The sequence below is a fragment of the Agelaius tricolor genome, unplaced genomic scaffold, assembly GCF_023055355.1.
Source record: "Agelaius tricolor isolate 1412-34295 unplaced genomic scaffold, bAgeTri1.0.p SCAF_1, whole genome shotgun sequence".
NCBI classification, from domain to species: Eukaryota; Metazoa; Chordata; class Aves; order Passeriformes; family Icteridae; genus Agelaius; species Agelaius tricolor.
The window spans coordinates 9,469,824-9,489,675 of NW_027269261.1; the positions used below are offsets into that span (position 1 = coordinate 9,469,824).

Consider the following 19,852-nt stretch of genomic DNA (forward strand, 5'->3'; position numbering starts at 1 on the left):
GCTCCCTCTGGAGCTCATTTCAAGCCAGCCAGTGCTGATGCAAAAGAGCCACTTGGATGTTTTAGCAATATCCCAGAATACTAATTTCATTTGCAGGGATGCATTAAAGAGCCAAATAAAAGATCAGAGCACTCACATATATCTGGAGGGAAAAAAAGCACATTAGGAGACGATTGCTACACACTCTGTATTTGTGGGTGGGTGGCTGGGAGGAACCTATTTCTTTACCAAATGTCAACACTTTCTCATGTTAAGTTTTGTGGTCAAAGACAACAGACACACATCATATATGCAGAGCTCTTATATGCTGTCCCAATAAGAGCAATAAACCATTAAAATTTGTAGCTGGATTTCAACACTCTTTTTCATTCTTTTATGGGACCTTCCAACATCAGATAAAGAGGCAGATCTGAGCAAAATGTTTATTTTTGTCTCACTGGCCTGATTTTGTCCCCACACTGCAGATTAAGAGTGATGAATTCAGTTTAGAATCAGGTCTTAATCCAAATTCACTGTGGGATGTTTAACTAAAAGCATCACATTTAGGAAGCATTTTCTTTGATTCCTGAGGCTGGGATCTTGCATCCTTTAATATTTATTGAGGGAAAATCTGCCAAGCAGACTTGAACAAAAAGAATATGCCTGCATCTATGTAAGTGTAAGAATTTACCTGTATGGGACTAATTAGAGGATCAGGTCCCTAGACTGTAAATATTTGTTACAAAATTCTTACTTTGCCAAATCCTTGAGGATTTACAGTCTATGCAAAGAGCTTATAGCACAGCATGCAGCATATCCAGAGAGTTATATTCCATGAAATATGTGAACCACAACACAGCATATGTTTGGAAAAAAACCAGCCTGGACAGGGAATACCAACACTCCTCTATTTGAAACTAAGCATACTAATGCTCCAGAGTATTCAGCTAAGGCTGAGAATAACTTTATTAAGTGCTCTATACCTTCTTATTGGTTAAATTAAGAAGGGACAGAAGGAGAGAAAAGTGAACAATAAACAATTCCCAAATTTCACAAGCTATCTTCACGCTGCTGGGAACACACATAGGTGGTTTATGGGGATTTTTCTGAAATAAAGAACTAATTGCCTGGATGGTACAAGAAAAGCAGATTTATTTATTTATTTATTTGCATCAGCAATCCACCTTCTGCTGGCAAATTTAGAGTTTTCATTTGGTTGCACCACTTTAAAAATATTTGGTTTACTGCAAAGTTCTAAGGTGTCGGCAATTCTGGGAAAAATGCTGATTATATTTTTATGTGACATGGATCATTGCACACTGCTGGCTTTAGCCCATTAATTTATGCAGGCTTTTAGAAAGTTTTACAGCTCAAAATTAATATGGTTTAGTTGAAAGAAAAATACCAAAAGAAGGCAAGAGAGAGAGATAAATAATAAAATGCAGTAGCTCATAATTTCCTTGAAGCAACCAACATTTTAAGAGAGCCACTTGGAGTAACAGACTTGGCAGAAGCTTTCTAACACATTTTGAGGGCACCTGACATCAGGAAGGCATTCTGATTACATATCTGAGGGCCTGATCTTAGGCTGGCTTTACCTGGCACAGCCCCATGCACTTCAATAGAACTCTGCTGTTCATGCCAGCTGAGGACCTTATCCTGGCAGCAAAAGGGGCTATAAAACTATCAGCTCTCTAAAACAAAACTTCATTTTCCTCTTCCAGAGATGTCTGCTTTTGCCTCCTGCAAAATGCTCACGAGCAGAGAAGCTGCCTGCATCCAATTCCTGCACAAACACTCCACCTTTGAACTCTTCCTGTCGGCTCCTACCCTTGGAAGTTGTGACTCAGTCGACTGAAAAGAGGAATAAGCAACCTGGAGCCTTTCATATCAAGATCTCAGGTGTAGGAGGTGAAGGAGAGATATTTTTCCTGAACCCAAGCCAGGAAAGCTAACCCCACACCGTGCTGGTTTTTGGCAGGAGGTGGACTCTTCAAGACACAAATCCACCTGCTTTAATCTTCTCCAGCTGTTGTTCCATAGGGTCTTTCTAGATAATTTGTTACACAATTGAGCTTGTACATACTAGTGTCAGTGTTCCTTGGATGGAGCGCTCAACTCCCTGCCTTCCTCTACTAACAACTAGCTAGGAAAAAGCAATCTTCCATAGGATAAAAAAACCTGGAAAACAATAGCTCTTTCCCACTAAACTATTGCAGATGGACAGATTTCCTTTTTTTTCCTCTGGTTCCATTATAAGAGTAACACACATGTACCTCCATGTGCATTAAATCACAAATAGAATGCTATAAAACCGGGGCACCTAAAGGAAATATGTTCTCAGATAAAACAATCTTCATAAAAAATAACTTTGCTATGAATTGGAGAGAAGTGAAGACATTTACTTCTACAATCTAATACTAACTAGAAATCTAGTAATTTCAACTTAATTCAGTTGCTAAATAATCCCTTAAGGACTTATTTTAACTGTGAACTGCTGTAAAACACTTTTCAGAGAAGATTAAGGGAAGAAAAATAGCAATTTCACTTGAAGAAGAAAGGAGAAAAACTCTAAAGATTCGGTCATTTGTACTTTATTTCTTGAATTAGTCAGATCTGCCTACCCAGCACTTCATCTATACTCAAATACAGAGTGCAGGGACAGCCTTGGCTGAGCCCTATTTCCTCCCAGCACAGGTGATCAATCACAGAGGGCTCCATCCCACTGCTGATGCTTATGTCAGGATACAGGGAACATCTATCCATGGGCAGGGTCTACTAGAGGATAACAGCACTGGTTTAACTTTGAGTATGAAATAATTTTGAATATGAAAAAAGTGACTGCAAATGAGGCAGAATTTGATTAATCCTCAGAGATGTTGCAAATCACTGCAAACACTCTTAGCCCAAAGGCCCTGCTTGCTCAGATCCACTGACCCTCCATGGATACATCTGATGTCCTGTGGCAGGTGGATCACATGGCACTGTCTGCACTAGAACAGCAGGTCTCCCTCATTTTGAGCAAAGATGTCAGAATTTAGCTCTGTTTCATCATCCACTGTGATGTTCACCTTAGACAAACACTAATTGTGGCAGCATATTATCATCACTAATATCTTCACTGTAGTCATGACTGGGAGCCCTAGTCATGGAGCCAGTGCTGTGCAAACAGGGAATAATTGTGCTTAAGGGTTTGAAATGTAACCACATCCTTACTGGGAATATTAACTTTAAATTAAGCCAGGGTTCAAGCATTCTGCTTGCTAAGGACCTAAGAGAAGCAATCCCCTCTGAATGAAGCAGCAAAATGAGACTTTGAAAAAGGCTTTGTTTAGCATGACTGATTCTGCAAACTGTTTTGAGCAGGTCCAAGGGGTCCATTGCTAAGTCACTTGCAGATTTAAAGCTTACAGCAATAGTTTCATGATCAGTCCAGTCTGGCACAGATTTATTCTGCTGCAAAATGGATTGTTCCTCTTGGCTCCAGCTGCTCAAGTCCTGACAGTGGCACTCATGGAGCCATATGGCAGATTGGCTCTGGGAGCCAATTTGGGTTAGCCATGGGCTAAACATTTTGTGGGAGGGCTGGTTATTTTTCAGCTACATCAGTGCTCTGATTCAGTTCATTGCATGGCTGCATGAACACTCACACTGGCACAGGAGAAGGGGCACAAGAAAGGGGATAGGCAGGGGGAGGAGAAATTGAGGACAAGGCTGCACTTCCCTGCACCAGTGTTGGTTTATGTCAGGTCATAGTGATGTGGAACTAAGGTTTCCAAATTTACAGAGCATCCTGACAGAGCAAAACTAATGTTTTCAAAAGACTATTGAGGACAGATAGCAGAGGAAGATGGAAACTGATTTTAAGGAGCTGGTCCTCCAGTTACACAAAAAATCTAAGGCTAATGGAAGTATCTTTAAAAGGAACCTTTAAAAAACAATTTCTTTAATGCCAAACCAAAACAGAAAGCAGCATTCTGCCATTTCTCACAGTCTGAACGAGCTCAAATGCAAGAACTCAAGAGTTTGGTAAAAACACAAATGAAAACAAATAGTTCCAAAAAGATAAACCAATCAGCACAAATGGCAAAGTAAATGAACATTTTAAAGAAACACAATCTAAACAACTTCAGGAATTATCTTTTAACAAAACATATTTTACTTGTAGATTCCAGAGGACAAGCTTTTAAATGTTTCAGCATCCCATAAAAACATAAAAAATGCCCACTTCTGTTGGAGGATTATTGTTTGCCCATGCATTAAACAGAAAAAAATGTTTCCTTTACAAATGCTGCAATTTGCTTTTTACACCAGTATAATCTATTATTAGTCATCAAAAAAATTGCTTTGGACTTGCCAGCAGTTTTAACTCCGTCTGCCTAGTGGTTCTATTTTATCCCTATCAAATTTAAGTGTAAAAATATGCTTTCAGCATTCTCATGCAGAAAGTGGGGAGGAAGAAAAGGTCTGAGGGCACAGCTGGAGGGGCTGTGTTGCATGCAAGTAAGTGTACTTGCAAATTTGTGCGGGGTCCAAACCTTCTGAGTCAACTCCAGTGTCATCATGGGATAAAAAACCACTAAGGCAGCTGCTGAGTTTCCTGAGGTATCTCCAGTGGTGTAATGAGAAAGCCACGAGGAAAACACATAAACAATGTCTATATTATGAATTATAAAGAGTAAATGCCATGGGAACTTCTGCTTCCCATATTTCCTAATAAATGAGGAGAGACACATTTGAGAAGAAAAGGCCACAAAGGCTTAAGAGGGATAAAATTATTATTTTTTTTTTTTAATAGGCTACATGAGCTGAACTGCAGAACTTGCTGCCTTATGACATTACAAGAGGAAATACAGCTGTCAGAATTTCATACACTTTTGAACAACTCTATTATAGGAACTATGAAAGTTTCTATGATGTTATGGCACTGAGAACAAATGTGTTTTGTTCTACAAGACATCAATTTTCAGAGTTCTGTAAAACATGGCACTGAGAAAAACAGGACTTTTACTCCACTAAAAATTTGATTTCACATTTGCATATTTTGTAGTCAGTTTCAGATATTTTGTTTCAGTTTCTTCTTGAGCAACTTGCTCAAGAAATAATAGTAATATTGACCTCAACCTGTTCCTCCTTCCTAGGTAGGAACAATGCTGTGTATCAGTTTTGAGGGAGCTACTACCTTCTCCTAAATTAGCATTTCTCACCCTTCATTTTCTCAAGTCACCACAGAAAACATGGCAAAATAAATAAAACTGTAATAGCTGGCTGTGGGCTCTGTAATATCCTCCCAGTGACATTATCACAACATTGATGTCCCACAACTATCACAAATATTGATGTGGGATAGACCCACATGTTTATACCTTTCAGTGTGGAACAGACACTGGCTGTGGGTAATTTCCAGCTGAAGAGTTTAGGTTTCACAGAATTACTCTGAAGGTGCTAACTTGTTCCTTCCTTGTGATGAAGCAGTACTCCCTGGGCCCATAAACATCTATTCATATCCTGCAGTCATGCATCCCCTAAACAGATCCTATCCTGGAAATGCCCATCTTGATTCATTTTCCAAGCAACCATATTCTTACTAATTGAAAATAAAAGAAGGAAATACAGAATCAATTGGATGCACATCAGGATAAACAAGCAGTATCTGCACTTCTGGCTCTGGCATTACCTGCTATATAATTGCATCTTTGCTACTCTTTTTTAAGTCAGCTGCTTAATAAATTAGTGGAGAATAACCAGCAAGAAATTAAAGAGATTATAATCTCTTATATCTGGGAAAATAAAGAAGACTAAAAAAATGGATTTTTCTGAGTGTCAACTTAAATGACCAAGTCAGTTTTCCTTCTCTTAGTTATCTATTAATCTGTCAAGGAGTCACAAAGTTCAGATGTAAGAACATGCTGGGTCAACACATTTTTTGTCCCCTTATTTCATCCTCTTTCCAACAAGCACCCTCTAATTCACATGGAACTTTTCAGCAAACTCTAATTTCCTTATTTTCTAACACATTCCCAGTGATTTTTGCAAGGCTCACCCCCTAGAGAAATAACCTCTGGAAGATAAGGCCCTGGTGGACCTCACCTTATAAAGGATTCCCTAAATTGTCTGGTGGGAAGAGAATGCTATTTGAAAAAAAATTGCAGAATAAACTCCTTCTATGGATCAGAGAGGCTTCCAGAGAACACATGTTCAACACTGCCCTGCAGCAATTTCAGTTTACTTGAAACTTCTCTGCTCCACATCTCATGCTCTCACAAGAACGACTTGCATGCAGGATTCACCACCTTCCATCACAGTGCACCAAAAGAACTCTGCCAAGGTCATTGTCCTTGGAATGAAAAATATCTAAGGAGAGACAGTGCTTTCTCCCTTCTTTCTGTTCCTTGCTCCTTTCTAAGCCACCACCTTCCTCTCTCCAATGCCAAAGCAATGCATTTTATGTAGTGTGGTCCAGCACAGCATTTTTTTCCCCCTGTATTTTGGCTTGTGGCGGTTTTTTGTAGTCCACAAGACAGCCTAATGAGGGGAGGCCCACATGAAAGAAAACCCAAAAGACTAAAATAATGAGTCTGGCTCAGAAGGACAAGAAACATTTTTACACATCACAGCCAGCTTGCTAGCCTTTGTGCAATGGTCTAAGTTGTATATATGATTTATTCATTTGTTTTTCTACTCATTTGCATTTCATATTACAAGACAATTAAAAAAAATTGACAGAACACTAATTTGCTTCATAACGGATTTGCAGAAGACTTAATAAGCTCTTATTTTGTGCAGAAATCCAAACACTGTCTCATTAAACAACACTGCTTGTTGAAGAGAAAATGCTTCAAACTCTTAGACCTAAGACAGACATGCACATCTTCAAATACTCCATCTTGAACCCAGTTCTCCTGTTATCCTGCACTGAACTGCATGCAGAATCACGCTAGCTGAGGAGCACTTTTAACAGCCTTTGAAGGCCGGGAAATGCTCTGCGTGTTTCGTGTTTTACGCGGAGCATCTGCGAGCGCCTGAGTCAGCGAGCGCCGGGCAGGCTCAGTGTCAGACCGCCCTCTCACGGCAACGCCAGCGCAGGAGCTCAGTGCCCGCTGCCACGGCCCCAGGCCACGAGAGAGATGTAGAGACCGTCTCTTATCCCCAACACATGCAGGCATCAGCACATGCAACCAGGACCTTCCGAATTTCAAGTTGGAAGCAGGTTTTTATGCTCCGGCTTCTCTGCGAAAATGACAAAAGCATCGCTTTCTACTCGCGCTGGAGTTTTGCTGCTTTTTGTCCTTGCACTCAGCAGAATTTGGCACTGGGATTGGATTCTCCATCCCTCCTTCATGTACTCTGGGTCTTGTAAATTGTGGCCTCATTAATAGCCTTGTCTCTCAAAACAGCCCTCTAGGGCACTGCAGTGGAACGGTGCACAGCAGTATCTTACCTGCTCTCATCTACCCTTTATCTCTCCCAATCCCACCTTATCCCAGTCATTTCTATCAGGGAGGACTAATACAGAATTAATTCTGTAACAGAAAATAGCACTGCTGGACCAGTATAAAAGAGATTGCAATTCAGAGCAGAGTCTGTATCTTCAGCTGCAAGTTAAATAATATCATGACTTTCACGCATTCCTGAAAGAAAACTACACAAACTCAATCACTTTTTCTCCATGTTGGGATTTAAGTCCTAGAATACTGAAAACATATCAGCATTGCTTTGAAACAGTAATAGATAGGTATGTCACAGTTGTTTTGTCGTTTGTTGTATAGGAAACACATTACACAGAGGATAAAACATCACATGGATAAAAACACCACACAGAGGATTAGAAAGTAGCTGCATCTGCAACTTCAAGAGATGAATAGAAATACACCTAATTATTCATGAGGACACCAAAGTAGTCAATTCTTTTGGGACAAATTGCAGTACAAAACTAGGATCAGGACACCATAATTGATGCCTGAGTGAGGTAGGAATTATTATAATCATCTTCTCGTACTATTATTTAACATACAATACCTGTTCTGAAATGCTGCACCATGCCTGAGTTGCTTGCCATTTTGAAGGTTTACACTTACAAAGAAGCTAAACGGACAGCACCTAGCCCAAAAATGAAGTCATATCCTTATGAAACCCACTAAAAAGTCAGAAAATATACTCCAAGGGAAATCTATGTATTTCAATTTGTTGCTGTAAAGCAGGATGGGCTGGCAACTACACAGCCAGAACTCCAAAATATTTCCATCTCTACTGCATGTGGATGAGTATGGAAAAAACCTCAGGGTTTACAGTACTTAGAAGTATGATGGTTTGAGTATTAATTTTACAATAAGAAGGATTTCATTCTCACTGCTATTGCAATACTTCTTTGCTGCTGGATGATGTTTGGTAGGGAGGGGAGGGGAGGGAGGAAGTGGCGGAAGTGGCGGAAGGAAGGAAGGGGCGGGAGGAAGGAAGTGGCGGAAGGAAGGAAGTGGCAGAAGGAAGGAAGGAAGTGGCAGAAAGAAGGAAGTGGCGGAAGGAAGGAAGGAAGGAAGGAAGGAAGGAAGGAAGGAAGTGGCAGAAGGAAGTAAGGAAATGGCAGAAAAAAGGAAGTGGCGGAAGGAAGTGGCGGAAGGAAGGAAGGAAGTGGCGGAAGGAAGGAAGGAAGTGGCGGAAGGAAGGAAGGAAGGAAGGAAGGAAGGAAGGAAGGAAGGAAGGAAGGAAGGAAGGAAGGAAGTAAGTGGTGGAAGGAAGTGGCGGAAGGAAGGAAGGAAGTGGTGGAAGGAAGTGGCGGAAGGAAGTGGCGGAAGGAAGTGGCGGAAGGAAGTGGCGGAAGGAAGTGGCGGAAGGAAGTGGCGGAAGGAAGGAAGGAAGTGGCGGAAGGAAGGAAGGAAGTGGCGGAAGGAAGTGGCGGAAGGAAGTGGCGGAAGGAAGTGACGGAAGGAAGGAAGTGGCGGAAGGAAGTGGCGGAAGGAAGTGGCGGAAGGAAGGAAGTGGCGGAAGGAAGGAAGTGGCGGAAGGAAGGAAGTGGCGGAAGGAAGGAAGGAAGGAAGGAAGGAAGGAAGGAAGGAAGGAAGGAAGGAAGGAAGGAAGGAAGGAAGGAAGGAAGGAAGGAAGGAAGGAAGGAAGGAGGCTTACCTTGTGTTGTCCCGTCCAGTCCCATGAGACATTTCATTGCCCTGATGATTTGCTCTGCTACGGGGGGACACATGGATGTAGCGTACACAGCACTATGAGAATGAGTTCGTAAAAAGTCCACAAGGTCCTTACACAAGCAAAACAGAGCATGAATGAGCTTTGAGCTGGCCAAACAGCAGATCTCCCTCTTAACTACTGCAGGAGTGGGAATGTGCAGAAGGAGGAGGACATTTCACCAGCTATTGGATTGCATTCTTGACTGCCACTGTTAATACACGGCCTGAAGAAACATCAGGCAGGTCCAAATGCTTTACCATGTAAGTGGGACAATTACAGCTGAAACAAAAGTCTGGAATAGAATAATGTTTACTTCTGTGCTCAGACTTATTAAAAAGTAGCCAAAATAATTTCAAGACCAATGAACAGCTGCACTTAAAATAATGCTGCTCAGTTCCTCTCTGGTAATGAAACAAATGGCTATATGACATCAGTATAGGTCCTCTGCTACATCACCTAGCCCAGGAAAAGCAACCTCACTGAGATCTATCTTTGTCTATAAGCACATAAATTTTCAATCAAAACTTTCAATCAGTGTGGCAGGTAGAGTCATGTCAGAGTTGGTATAATTGCTTTAACATTTCCTAAGAACGCAATCTGTCCTCTTAGAAAAACCATTGATATACTGTAGGCATGTCTAAAACTCCAGTAACTCTCCTGAATTCAGGCATGCAGTAGGAATTCAGATCTTACTAAGATCATCATTGTTATAACAAGTTATATCTCCTAGTACAAAATATCAGAGTAACAGTTACCACACTGAAAATTGAGTGCGTGTTAGTGAGAAAGGAATGAGGCCTGCTTGAAAATTGACTTTGATAAAAAAATAAAATCAGAAAAGAAAATCCAGTGAGAGTAACACAAATCACTACCAAAATGCTGTATGAGTCTACACAGTAACTCCAGTGCTGAGGATAAAGATTTGCCTAACCTTACACAGGTTGTGCATGACCATATTGCAATTGTATTCCTAAGGGTTTTGGTTAAAAGTTAAGAAGGTTTCTGGGCTCCAGCTGATGCAGAATAAACAGCACTACTGTGAGTTTTTGCCTACAGAAAGGAACATAAGTGGGTGAATGGGTGACCAGCCTTCCAAGGCTGAGAAGCCTGAGGCAATACTTAGTGATACACAAAGGCATGAAAAGAGTGACCTGTTTTCACTCAAAAAAACCTCCCAAGGATTAGAGGATAAATTACATGGGAGTTTACTTTTCACAGGTCTAATCTTTCTATACTTTCTAGCTACATTACCCACATTATTTTTGGTAAGAAATAAATGTACAGATACAAATTCAGGAAGCCAAGGAAACAAAGAAAATTGATTATTGATCGATTATGATGCTTGGTTTTAAGATCTCCAGGGGCAAACTCAAAAAAGACAGTAAGAAATACACAGTTTATACTTCCTTATAGCCCTTTTATTCTACTGTACAGCTACCCTTATTAATGTTATCCTGACAACAACCATATGGGCTGAATAAACAGGCTTCCCACTCATTCAGCAGACTGCTTAAAAAATACATTCAGCCGGGTATGAAAAGAGAAAATAATCAGCAGCCATTTGATCTCTCTGTCAAGCAACAAAACCAATGACATTTCACAATGGTGCTGATTATGCTTTCTCTTCTACACCCCCAGTTAAAGCAAGATCAGCTCTACTTTTTGTTGACATCTGTTGTTGGCAAGAGATTGTTTTGTTAATGTATGTGGAGCAACTGAGGACACAGAATTTACTATTGCAAAAGGCCCCCAGTAACCTCTTTCTCCATTCTCCTAAAAAATGCAACTATGTCAATTCACAACTCTTTAGGAATTTTATTATCAGTGGATGAAACTGTGGTTTCAATCTCTCAATATTGCTTCACATACTGTTTACAAATGTGAAACAAAGTAATGAGCAATCAGCATGCAAATTAATGTAGGGAAGTATATTAGCCAACCACAACATGTCCAAACATTTCCAAGACAAACAACAATCATCAGAGTGGCACAGAATAATACAACTCAAGCAAATTACATAATATGAACATGAGACAAAAATAAGAAAGTCTGACTGTTTGATGTGCATTTGGGATCCAAGCAAAAATGATGCTAACTTTAGAACAGTGCTTGTGTTAAGCAGTCTGTTCAAAAAGATACCCAAAAATACCACACATCATACAAAAGCAGTTCCCACACCCTTGATGTGAAATTGTTTATGATTTCCTCTTACCTTTTTGCCAGCTATGTATCCTCCAGCTGCACCAAAGCTCTTTGTGAACGTTCCCATTAATACATCAACATCATTGGGACTCATCCCGAAGTATTCCACAACTCCTCGGCCCGTTGCTCCCACTGCACCAATGCTGTGAGCTTCATCCAAGTAGAGGTATGCTTTGTATTTGTTCTTCAGGGAGACTATCTCTGGCAGGCGCACGATGGATCCTTCCATGCTGCTCATGGAGAGAATCAGGGGTGAACAACAAAAATCCCTGTACTCTTTTCCATACTGGCGGGAAATACAGCCATTGATTGCCTTAGTCCACCAAAGTTCTTCTGGAATCTCAATTTTTACTTACAAGCCAAAAAAAAAAACCCAAACTCGCAACCCATTCCCACTTGCAGGTGAGTACAAAAGAGTTAAATGGTTTTAGAATTCAAACATTGAAAACCAGTCAAAAAGTCTTTGGATGTTTGTAAATTGTCAACGTGTGAGAGGGGAGAAGGAAAGGTGTAAAGCAAGGCGGAGATACTTATCCTAAGCAGCACACTACAGTTCATCTCTACAAAACAAATATTATAAAGAACAGCTATAATTCAGTCTGGTCCTTGCTTACTTCATTGTCAGCTACTGTGGCAATATTTGGGCATAACAGCTCTAAAGCAAATTCATCTGGTGCAGAGGAGCTGGGTCCAACATACACTGGAGATGGGCCATGTGAAACCCACAGCTGGTGCCATAAACTCTAAGCATTCCCAGTCTTCACAGAATCAGAGATTAAAACAGGCAGCTGAAATCCAGTCTTGCCAATTTTTGCTTTGATATGAACTTTTTAGGAAATGTAGCCTGCTACCTAGTAATCAAAAGTAAAAAAAAAAGTTTCCATTCCTTTTCTCTTTACTTTCTTACAGCCATGCTGAAAAATGAAATATTTGGAACTGGCACAGGTTGCCCAGAGAAGCTGTGGATGCCCCATACGTGGCAGTGCTCTAGGCCAGGCTGGATGTGGCTCTGAGCAACCTGGTTTAGTGGAAGATGTCCCTGTCCTTGACAGGGCGTGTTGGAACAAGATGAGCTTTCAGGTCCCTTCCAACCCAGACCATTCCACGATTCTGTGATTAATGGTCTACTGAGATTTATAGAAAGGGGAAGAGATGATCTTTTGCACTGTTGGTGGTTATGTCAGTAAATGGCGTCCAGCAAAATGAAAGTGCAGGGAGATAAATAAATGCTCTCTGATCCCATAAAGATGGGAATGCAAAGCATTGCTGTGAAGACTTGTGTCTTGAAAACCTTTGTGAGATGACCACAGCTATGCTTTGATATGCTCAGATGTGCTCAGTATTAATTTCATAATGAGTTAATCATGTTCTCTTCCACTAGCTCTACTAAGCAGGTCTTTAAAGGCTAAAAACTTCTTACCAAACACAATTCAGTGTCCTGTGGGGCAGGAAAATCAGGGCTCCGTGGCTAAGGCCCACAGCTAAGGTGTATCCACTTGCAAATGCAATGAGTTTCAGATGACCAGAAACATGGACTTTGGTCCCAAATAGCAAGTACAAAAGAAAATTCCAATCAATGCCATCTTGGAAATTTTTGGATCCTGGACCAATGGCTTTCACAGGCTGCTTTGTTGCCACTTTGCTTGTACTGTGCAGCTGGAAGTCTGGCACCACAAAAGGAGCACGATGTGTTTTTAGCACTCGGAAAATTTCTCACAGTTTTAGTCCTTCTTCATCCTTTGGTCTCCTGAGTAAACTTGGAAACTGGTCTCCAGTTTTGCAGGAGACCTGCCCAAAGACAAGTCTCCATTAGTGTAACAGCATGGGGGAGTAGCCATGGACAAGGGTTGCCTGTGCTGCTCACACTGGGAGGTTCAGAGAGCCTGGCTGTGTGTGCCTGGAGGCATATTTTTGGCTGTTGCTGACTGCTGGCAAATCATGTCCTTCTGTCTTGCCCAGCCATCAAAGAGGCAGCTGTAGGACTGTGTGTTGGCACCACGGTCCCTTGCAGCAAAGAAGAGTGGGCTTGTACTGCAAGCTTCTGAGGACTGGGCTTTTTCACTTTTCCCAAATGGTACTTGGCAGCTGGGGGAAAAGAAATTTAAACCACCACAGCTATTTTCCTAGTGAATACAAGGGCAGGGCCCACAGTCCTTACATAGCCCAAAGCATCAGTCAGCTAAAATGACACTGAGGCACTGGATGTGCTTGGACACGCACCATCGTATGTGCTGGGCTTGGCAGCTTTCAGCTGTGTCTGGTGGGTCTGCAGGGAGAGAGAGCCAAGGAGAACCTCTGCACATTGCAATCCCACCCTCCACTTTCCTGAATGCTTGAGCACAACAGCCAGGCACAGAAGGAGCACCTCTGCACACTGCAATCCCACCCTGCACCTTCCTGCATGTTTGAGCACAACAGCCAGGCACAGAAGGACAATAATAGTTTTTCCACATTTATATGGTCATCATTAGGCTTGGTGGCTAATGGAGAGTCAGGCAGGAGAGACAGCATTTAACTTCAAAAAGAGTAAAAAAGGGTAAATTAAAAATGCTGGGTATTAGTGTAATGGAAGGAAAGTTGTGCTGAATCCCAGAATACATGAAGCTGGTACATGGCTGATGCAAGATTTAACCATCTAGAAGATTTAATGAAAACTTTTCTTTCTCATATGAGTAGGAGATTTCTCTTGGAACTCTAAGCTGCTTAGCAAAACAAGGCACTTGTATTCAGTTTCAGTTTTGATCTACTGCTCTTGAAAGATGCCGGCTGACATAAATACAATAGTTAACAGAGGTCCTAATGTGGCCTTGAAGCATCCATGGAACAGATGAAGTGCTGCTGGAGTCATGTATATGTTCTGTGCTGCCATTGCAACAGGTCTCAGCCATCCTGATGACAGAGATGAGAAGTGTTTTGCTGCCAGCTCTGGTCTTGGTCTCTATTTTGACCTTGGGAGATGGTTAGTGATATGCACACCTCTCTCTCTCAAATTGCTTTAAGATAAAGCTCCACATAACCCCTTGAGTAGCCCAAATGGAAAGGATACTGAATCCTCCAGTAAATGTTTATATCAAGTGAGCTTAAACCAAAGAGCCAGAAGTGAACTGTACTGGTTCTGTCTCACTCTGGCTGAGCCTCTTAGCTTTGTGTACAAATGCATTGATCTGTTTCCAGATCTGCTCAAGCACACAGGGCACATAAAAAACCCCCAGATGCAGATGAACTAAAGCTGGCTCTGCCCAGGCCCAGGTGTTCTCATTACATGGTATGACATCTTGTCTTGTAGCACAAATTCCTAGCTTGGTGGCAGGGATGGAAAGCTTCCAGATTGCAGCTGACTCTCATCTCCCTTGTGTGGTGGACAGGCACAAAAACTTGGGTCAGTACACACGCATTTTGAATGTACTTCCAGAAGTGAGGAGATAATCCTAAATTTTCAGGACACTCCAGTTTGGAACTTGATTCAATCCCCACCAAAGCACTGATGTTCTTCCTGATGCAGGTGTTGAATTGTGGATCCAGGTGCTTTGAGAGACAGGAGGTGTGTGCTTGGATTGGTCACTTCACTTGGAATACAGGCTCGCCCTTGACATGATATTGATGGGGTTTTTGGTCTTGAAACTTCTTGGGAAAAGAGGTATTCCACCTCTTATCTACTTCATCTCTAAATATGCCCTAGACTACCACTATCTTTTCAACATTTGAGGAGTTTATCTGTTCCCCTTTCAGGCCAACTTGTAATTGGGAAAAATCCCTCCTTTCCTGGCCTGCTACTCACAAGACATATATATTCCACTTTAACAGTTACTTTAGGTACTGTTTTCTTACATAAACTTTGTACATTCATACAACAATCTCTGTTTTGTAGTTTAGAGTAATAATTTTAAGGAAATCATTCAACTCTGCCCTCAAATACAACTCCATTTCAACACTGAAATTATAGAAATTTTAACCTTTAATGCTGGTCCTTGGCCAAAGACATTAAATGTTACCTCATTTTTTTCTGGAAGTCCAGTCACTTAATCCCAGGAAATAAAAATAGAACCAAAAATCTGCTAAATTTCCTACACTATTGGCATTGAATCCCAAGGAACTTCTAATGCACATGAAAAGGCATTGGACAATATCTAACTGATCAGAGCTATTTTCTTAGCTGGAAGGGAAAATACACAAATTAAATTAAAAGTAAGGAAAAAACAAATGAAAACCAATCTGTTTTGATCAATTTCTGATTCTCCATAACTTCTGCCCTGAGCCTTGGCCTATCTGACTCCTAAGTAAATATGCATGGAAGAGAGCAGAAGCCTACCACAAACCATGTAAGAACACAGTAACTGATTAATCCTGAACTGGAAATGGTAGAAGCCAAGAAAAACATTAGCTGGAATTCAAATAATAAAAATATTATTTAGCAAGTCAGTTTAACTTGTGCCCTGGTTACTGCCAAAACTTGTTCATGCTTTTTGGAGTCAAGATTGATGGCTAGATGGTCTCCCTCAGTTTGGAACACAAACTGAATATATTTGCTCCTAGGCAGGTCCAAGTTAAAAACCAGCTTTCACTAGGAGTTACATTTACTTTTGATGATTTTTTTTTCTTTTTAAGATAATAGAGACATTAAAAAGGAAACAAAAATATACCTAATGCTATTTATTTGACATGTAACTTGAGTGCTTCCCAAGTTGAGGGGCCAATTCTGCCTTCAGTTGAAACCAAGCAAAATCTGTGGTTCATGGTTCCAAACACAAGTCTGATTTCCAGAAATGCTCATGTTGGCTAACAATGACCCTTTTCAAATTTTGCCAGCTGGTAAGTGTAAACACTTTAAGATACTCCTAATGGGAACAGAAGGCAAATTTCTTTCCATACTATAAACTTCACCATACTAAGGCTATGGTGTCCCATGTAACAGTATTTTTTTTAAAGAAGGAAAGCTTAGTGTTTTCTTTTACATCTCTGGAAAAAGCATTTCTGTAAAAATTTGCCAGGTCAAACTTGCAAATCAAGATATTTTAACTTGGAGAATGGCTCTGACCAAGTTATTTAAATTCTATATTTGCTGTCCCTGAAGCATAACTTAAGGAAAAAAAAAAAAAAAGCGGAATTAACTATTGTAAGAAGCATACATTAACTGCACTCTAACTCCTCTTAAACCCTCTTGATGAATGTTAATTTGGCATTTGGCAAACCCTCAAGAAAACTATCATTACCCAATATGGGGCTGGAAAATTTTAGTCTTTCAAAAACCCGGGCCAAGAAAGGAAAGAACATACACACGAAAAGAGGAAGGGTATTTCTACCCTGTCCTTCTCCAGCTTTCTTTTTTTTTGCCTTTTTTTTTTTTTAATTTCCTCAGGCCACACTCTCCAATTTCTGATTTCCTTAGACTGTGAAAACAACTAACTAACTAACTAACTAACTAACTAACTAACTAACTAACTAACTAACTAACCAACCAACCAACCTAGCTACTGCTGGGGATAGTTTCCAATGAGAGATTATTAGAGACCTGAGCTTTGTTCTTTCAGGACCTTGTGCCTTTCAGAAGCATAAACACTCAGGGTATGAGTGGTCTTAACATTATTTAGCCTTTATGGAGCCGAAGGGACTTTATGGTTCCTTTAAGTAGGTATTCTGAGGTTTAAGGTGCTTTTTTTTTTGCATTCCAACAGAAGGTTTTTGAATTCTGAGAAATTAAAGCTCATTTGAGAATGAACTGTAAAACTATAGGAAGAGAAACCTCTACAGCAAACATAAATCTGGAAATACAGTTATACGTTTGTATAGATAAACAGCTGACAGTGGGTTTGCTCCATTTCTTGGATTGATCCACACTTCTGTGTTACCAGTCTACCTTCTTCCCTAGTGATCAATATTCAAGATAAAGGATTTAAAAGTGAACAAAGCTCAGCAGCTGGAGCCTTTTCTGCCAGCCATGCGACCCAGGGAACATTTGTCAGTAAAATGTTGGTGGTCCACTTAATTTCTGCATGATCAAAGCCCTTAAATCCAAGCTTTCTTTTAGCAGTGCCAAGCAATGTTTATTTGTAGTTTTGCTCTGTTTATTCTGGTTGAAAGAACACGTTCAGCCTGCTTTGGATCAGCTGATTTGCTGATCCTGTTTCACCTCTGAGTGACAGGTGTTTAGATAAGGACTGATTTGGTCTCTTTGCAGATGGAAAACGTTAGGCAAAAAGAAAGCACTGACAACTATGAAGTTGTGATGACATGAGATCCTAGAAGATTTCTTACCAAAAAAAAAGCTAATTGGCTAAGCTGTTGCAGCATTTTGCAGCAAAATGGCATAAGTGACTGCCCATTGAGACTGGCTGTATTTCAGCAACACATGATACAATCCCCACATATAAAGTTTTAATGCCACTTTTATAAACCCTTTCGTGCCCTGTGAATGAGTGATTCTGTTTTCCTTCTCTCTGGGGCAGGTGTTGATACTCCCCAAACCACCCTTGTCCTGCTCCCCCATCTCCTGTCATCACTGCAGTAGCCTTGCCTACATCCCTGCAAACCTTCTTTCTGTTCTCACTCCTGCTTCTTCAGCACTTCCCTGCTCCAACTCCTGCCCATGAGTGGCTCCTCCTCCATGAGCTCCCTGGTTGCCTTCTCCAGACTGGAGCAGTGGCCAGGATGATGAGCCTGGCTGGTGCCACTGCTTTGCTGCTCAACTCCAGTGACTTTCTGGTTGGGTGGAAGCTGCACCACACTGTGTAGCTATCTGACTTAGGTGCTCTATAATTACATTGTATTATTGAAGCTGCTATTATCAGATGCATTCTCAAAGGCACTTCTCTCATCTGAATTCCTCCAGGACTTGGGCTATGTTAAATACCACTATATAAATCTTTGAAAGCCAGTCTTTCAATTTTCCTGTTAAAATGTGAGTCTATTAGATCCAGCACTAGTTACTGAAAAGGTGCTGATATCACTTAACCTAAGTTTAGCTTAAGATTTCAGCAGCTGGGCAAGAAGTGGGCATGCAGAGCTTAATCAATTCTGTGTAGTTGTCTTTTGATCTGCCCATGTGTAACAAACAACTCCAGAAAGCTCGGCTTGCTCAGCAGAACCCCTCACCAACTATAGTTCCACAAACTTTATCACATCTGTCACAACATACATCACCTTACCTGTCTTGCTCTCAGTACACCTCCCACTCCACTGTGATTTTCTAAATCAACATTCAGAACAATGTACAGGATCTAGTTGTAGCTATGGGATACAAGGTTCAGGCTGTCGTGATGGAAATCAACATATTCTTGAGATCACAGAAAGTTAGTGCAACTTCCATTCTCATTAAGATTTCCCTCAGATACCTAGAGTCAGAGTTTGCCCCACTCAATTAATCATTCTGTCCTAAGGAATGATAGAATACTCATTTTTCTACCACACAGACATACCTGTAAATGCCCTCCACCAGGATGATAATTTTTCTCCATGCTCTGTGGGTGCGAGGCTGTCCATATATTATTGCATCTCTCAGCAGCTTCTCGAGGCTCTGCATATCTTTATTTAAAAATAAGGAAAAGGAGGAAGGAAAAACATTAACAGTTTTTTTTTGTGAAGAACTTTCAATTTTCTCTTGGGTGCTATTTTTCCTAGTCTGAAAAAGACAACATAAAAAAAAAAGTGTCCTAAAGATAAACTTCTTTTATTAGTAGGCAAGACCAAACAATTCCTTTCATTGGTGTGAATGCAATTTAGTGACAAGCAGAGTTATGAAAAGCTTCCAGTTATTCACCTGATCTGGGAAACTTCTAGAAGTTCTCAGCATGCATTTGTATTTAAAGGCAAAAGGGAATCACTTTGCTTCAGTACTGAGGCTAACTGCCAGCAGTTCTGTGTAGGGGCTGCTGATACTCATAATTTATCAAGGATTCAGTTGTGAGTTTTGGTTGCTTTCCAACCACAAGCTCACAGAAAACAATCAGCAAAGGCTTTGACAAGGCTGCATGAAGCACATAAGGATGGCAGCAAGAGAAGTCTTGTCCTCCTCAAGAAGGAAAGCAAGTGGAAGGTTGCTGATGAGAGAGGAAGAGGCAGGTGGACACAAGCACATGGAATGGATACACTAATCTGGTGCCTAAATGCTTGGCAGGACTTCAATATAAGGAGGCCTAGAAAAAGGTTATGATTCTTAGCTGCTTCCTTAAGGGCTAAGTGTGGGTAATAAAAAAATATCTTGAAGGAAAGCCATTGAAATTTTGAAGAAGATGAAAGAAGCAAGAAAATATACCACAGAAATCAGGGTCAGGCCAAAAGTGACTCTCAATGCACCAGCATTCTGGTGTTGCCAATGAATGGACACTTCAAAATGAATTATTCAGGTGCTTTTCAGGAATCTGGATTGGCATTTCAAAATGTTTTCCAAGAACATTCTGTAGAGTCTCATAATATCCAAATAACACTACAGATCAGCTCAAATCATGGGCTGAGAAAATCAATGGCATTTTTCCCCAATATAACCCCATTTGCTTCAGCA

The 19,852-nt window shown here is 40.8% G+C and overlaps 1 protein-coding gene across 7 annotated transcripts in view; it reads right to left on the reverse strand.

Annotated features, from left to right (window-relative positions):
* SPTLC3 (serine palmitoyltransferase long chain base subunit 3) overlaps window positions 1-19,852 on the reverse strand; it is a 151,669-nt gene that overhangs the window by 11,654 nt on the left and 120,163 nt on the right. For all 7 annotated transcript variants that reach the window (XR_011678496.1, XM_071422386.1, XM_071422376.1 and 4 more), the window contains 3 exons: window positions 18,771-18,876; window positions 11,369-11,588; window positions 9,100-9,226 (listed from right to left, as the gene is read on the reverse strand). Coding sequence is in view for 6 of the 7 variants with exons in the window: in XM_071422386.1 (XP_071278487.1) it covers window positions 9,100-9,226; window positions 11,369-11,588; window positions 18,771-18,876 (453 nt within the window). In the remaining variant the exon portion in view is untranslated. The remainder of the gene's footprint in view (window positions 1-9,099; window positions 9,227-11,368; window positions 11,589-18,770; window positions 18,877-19,852) is intronic.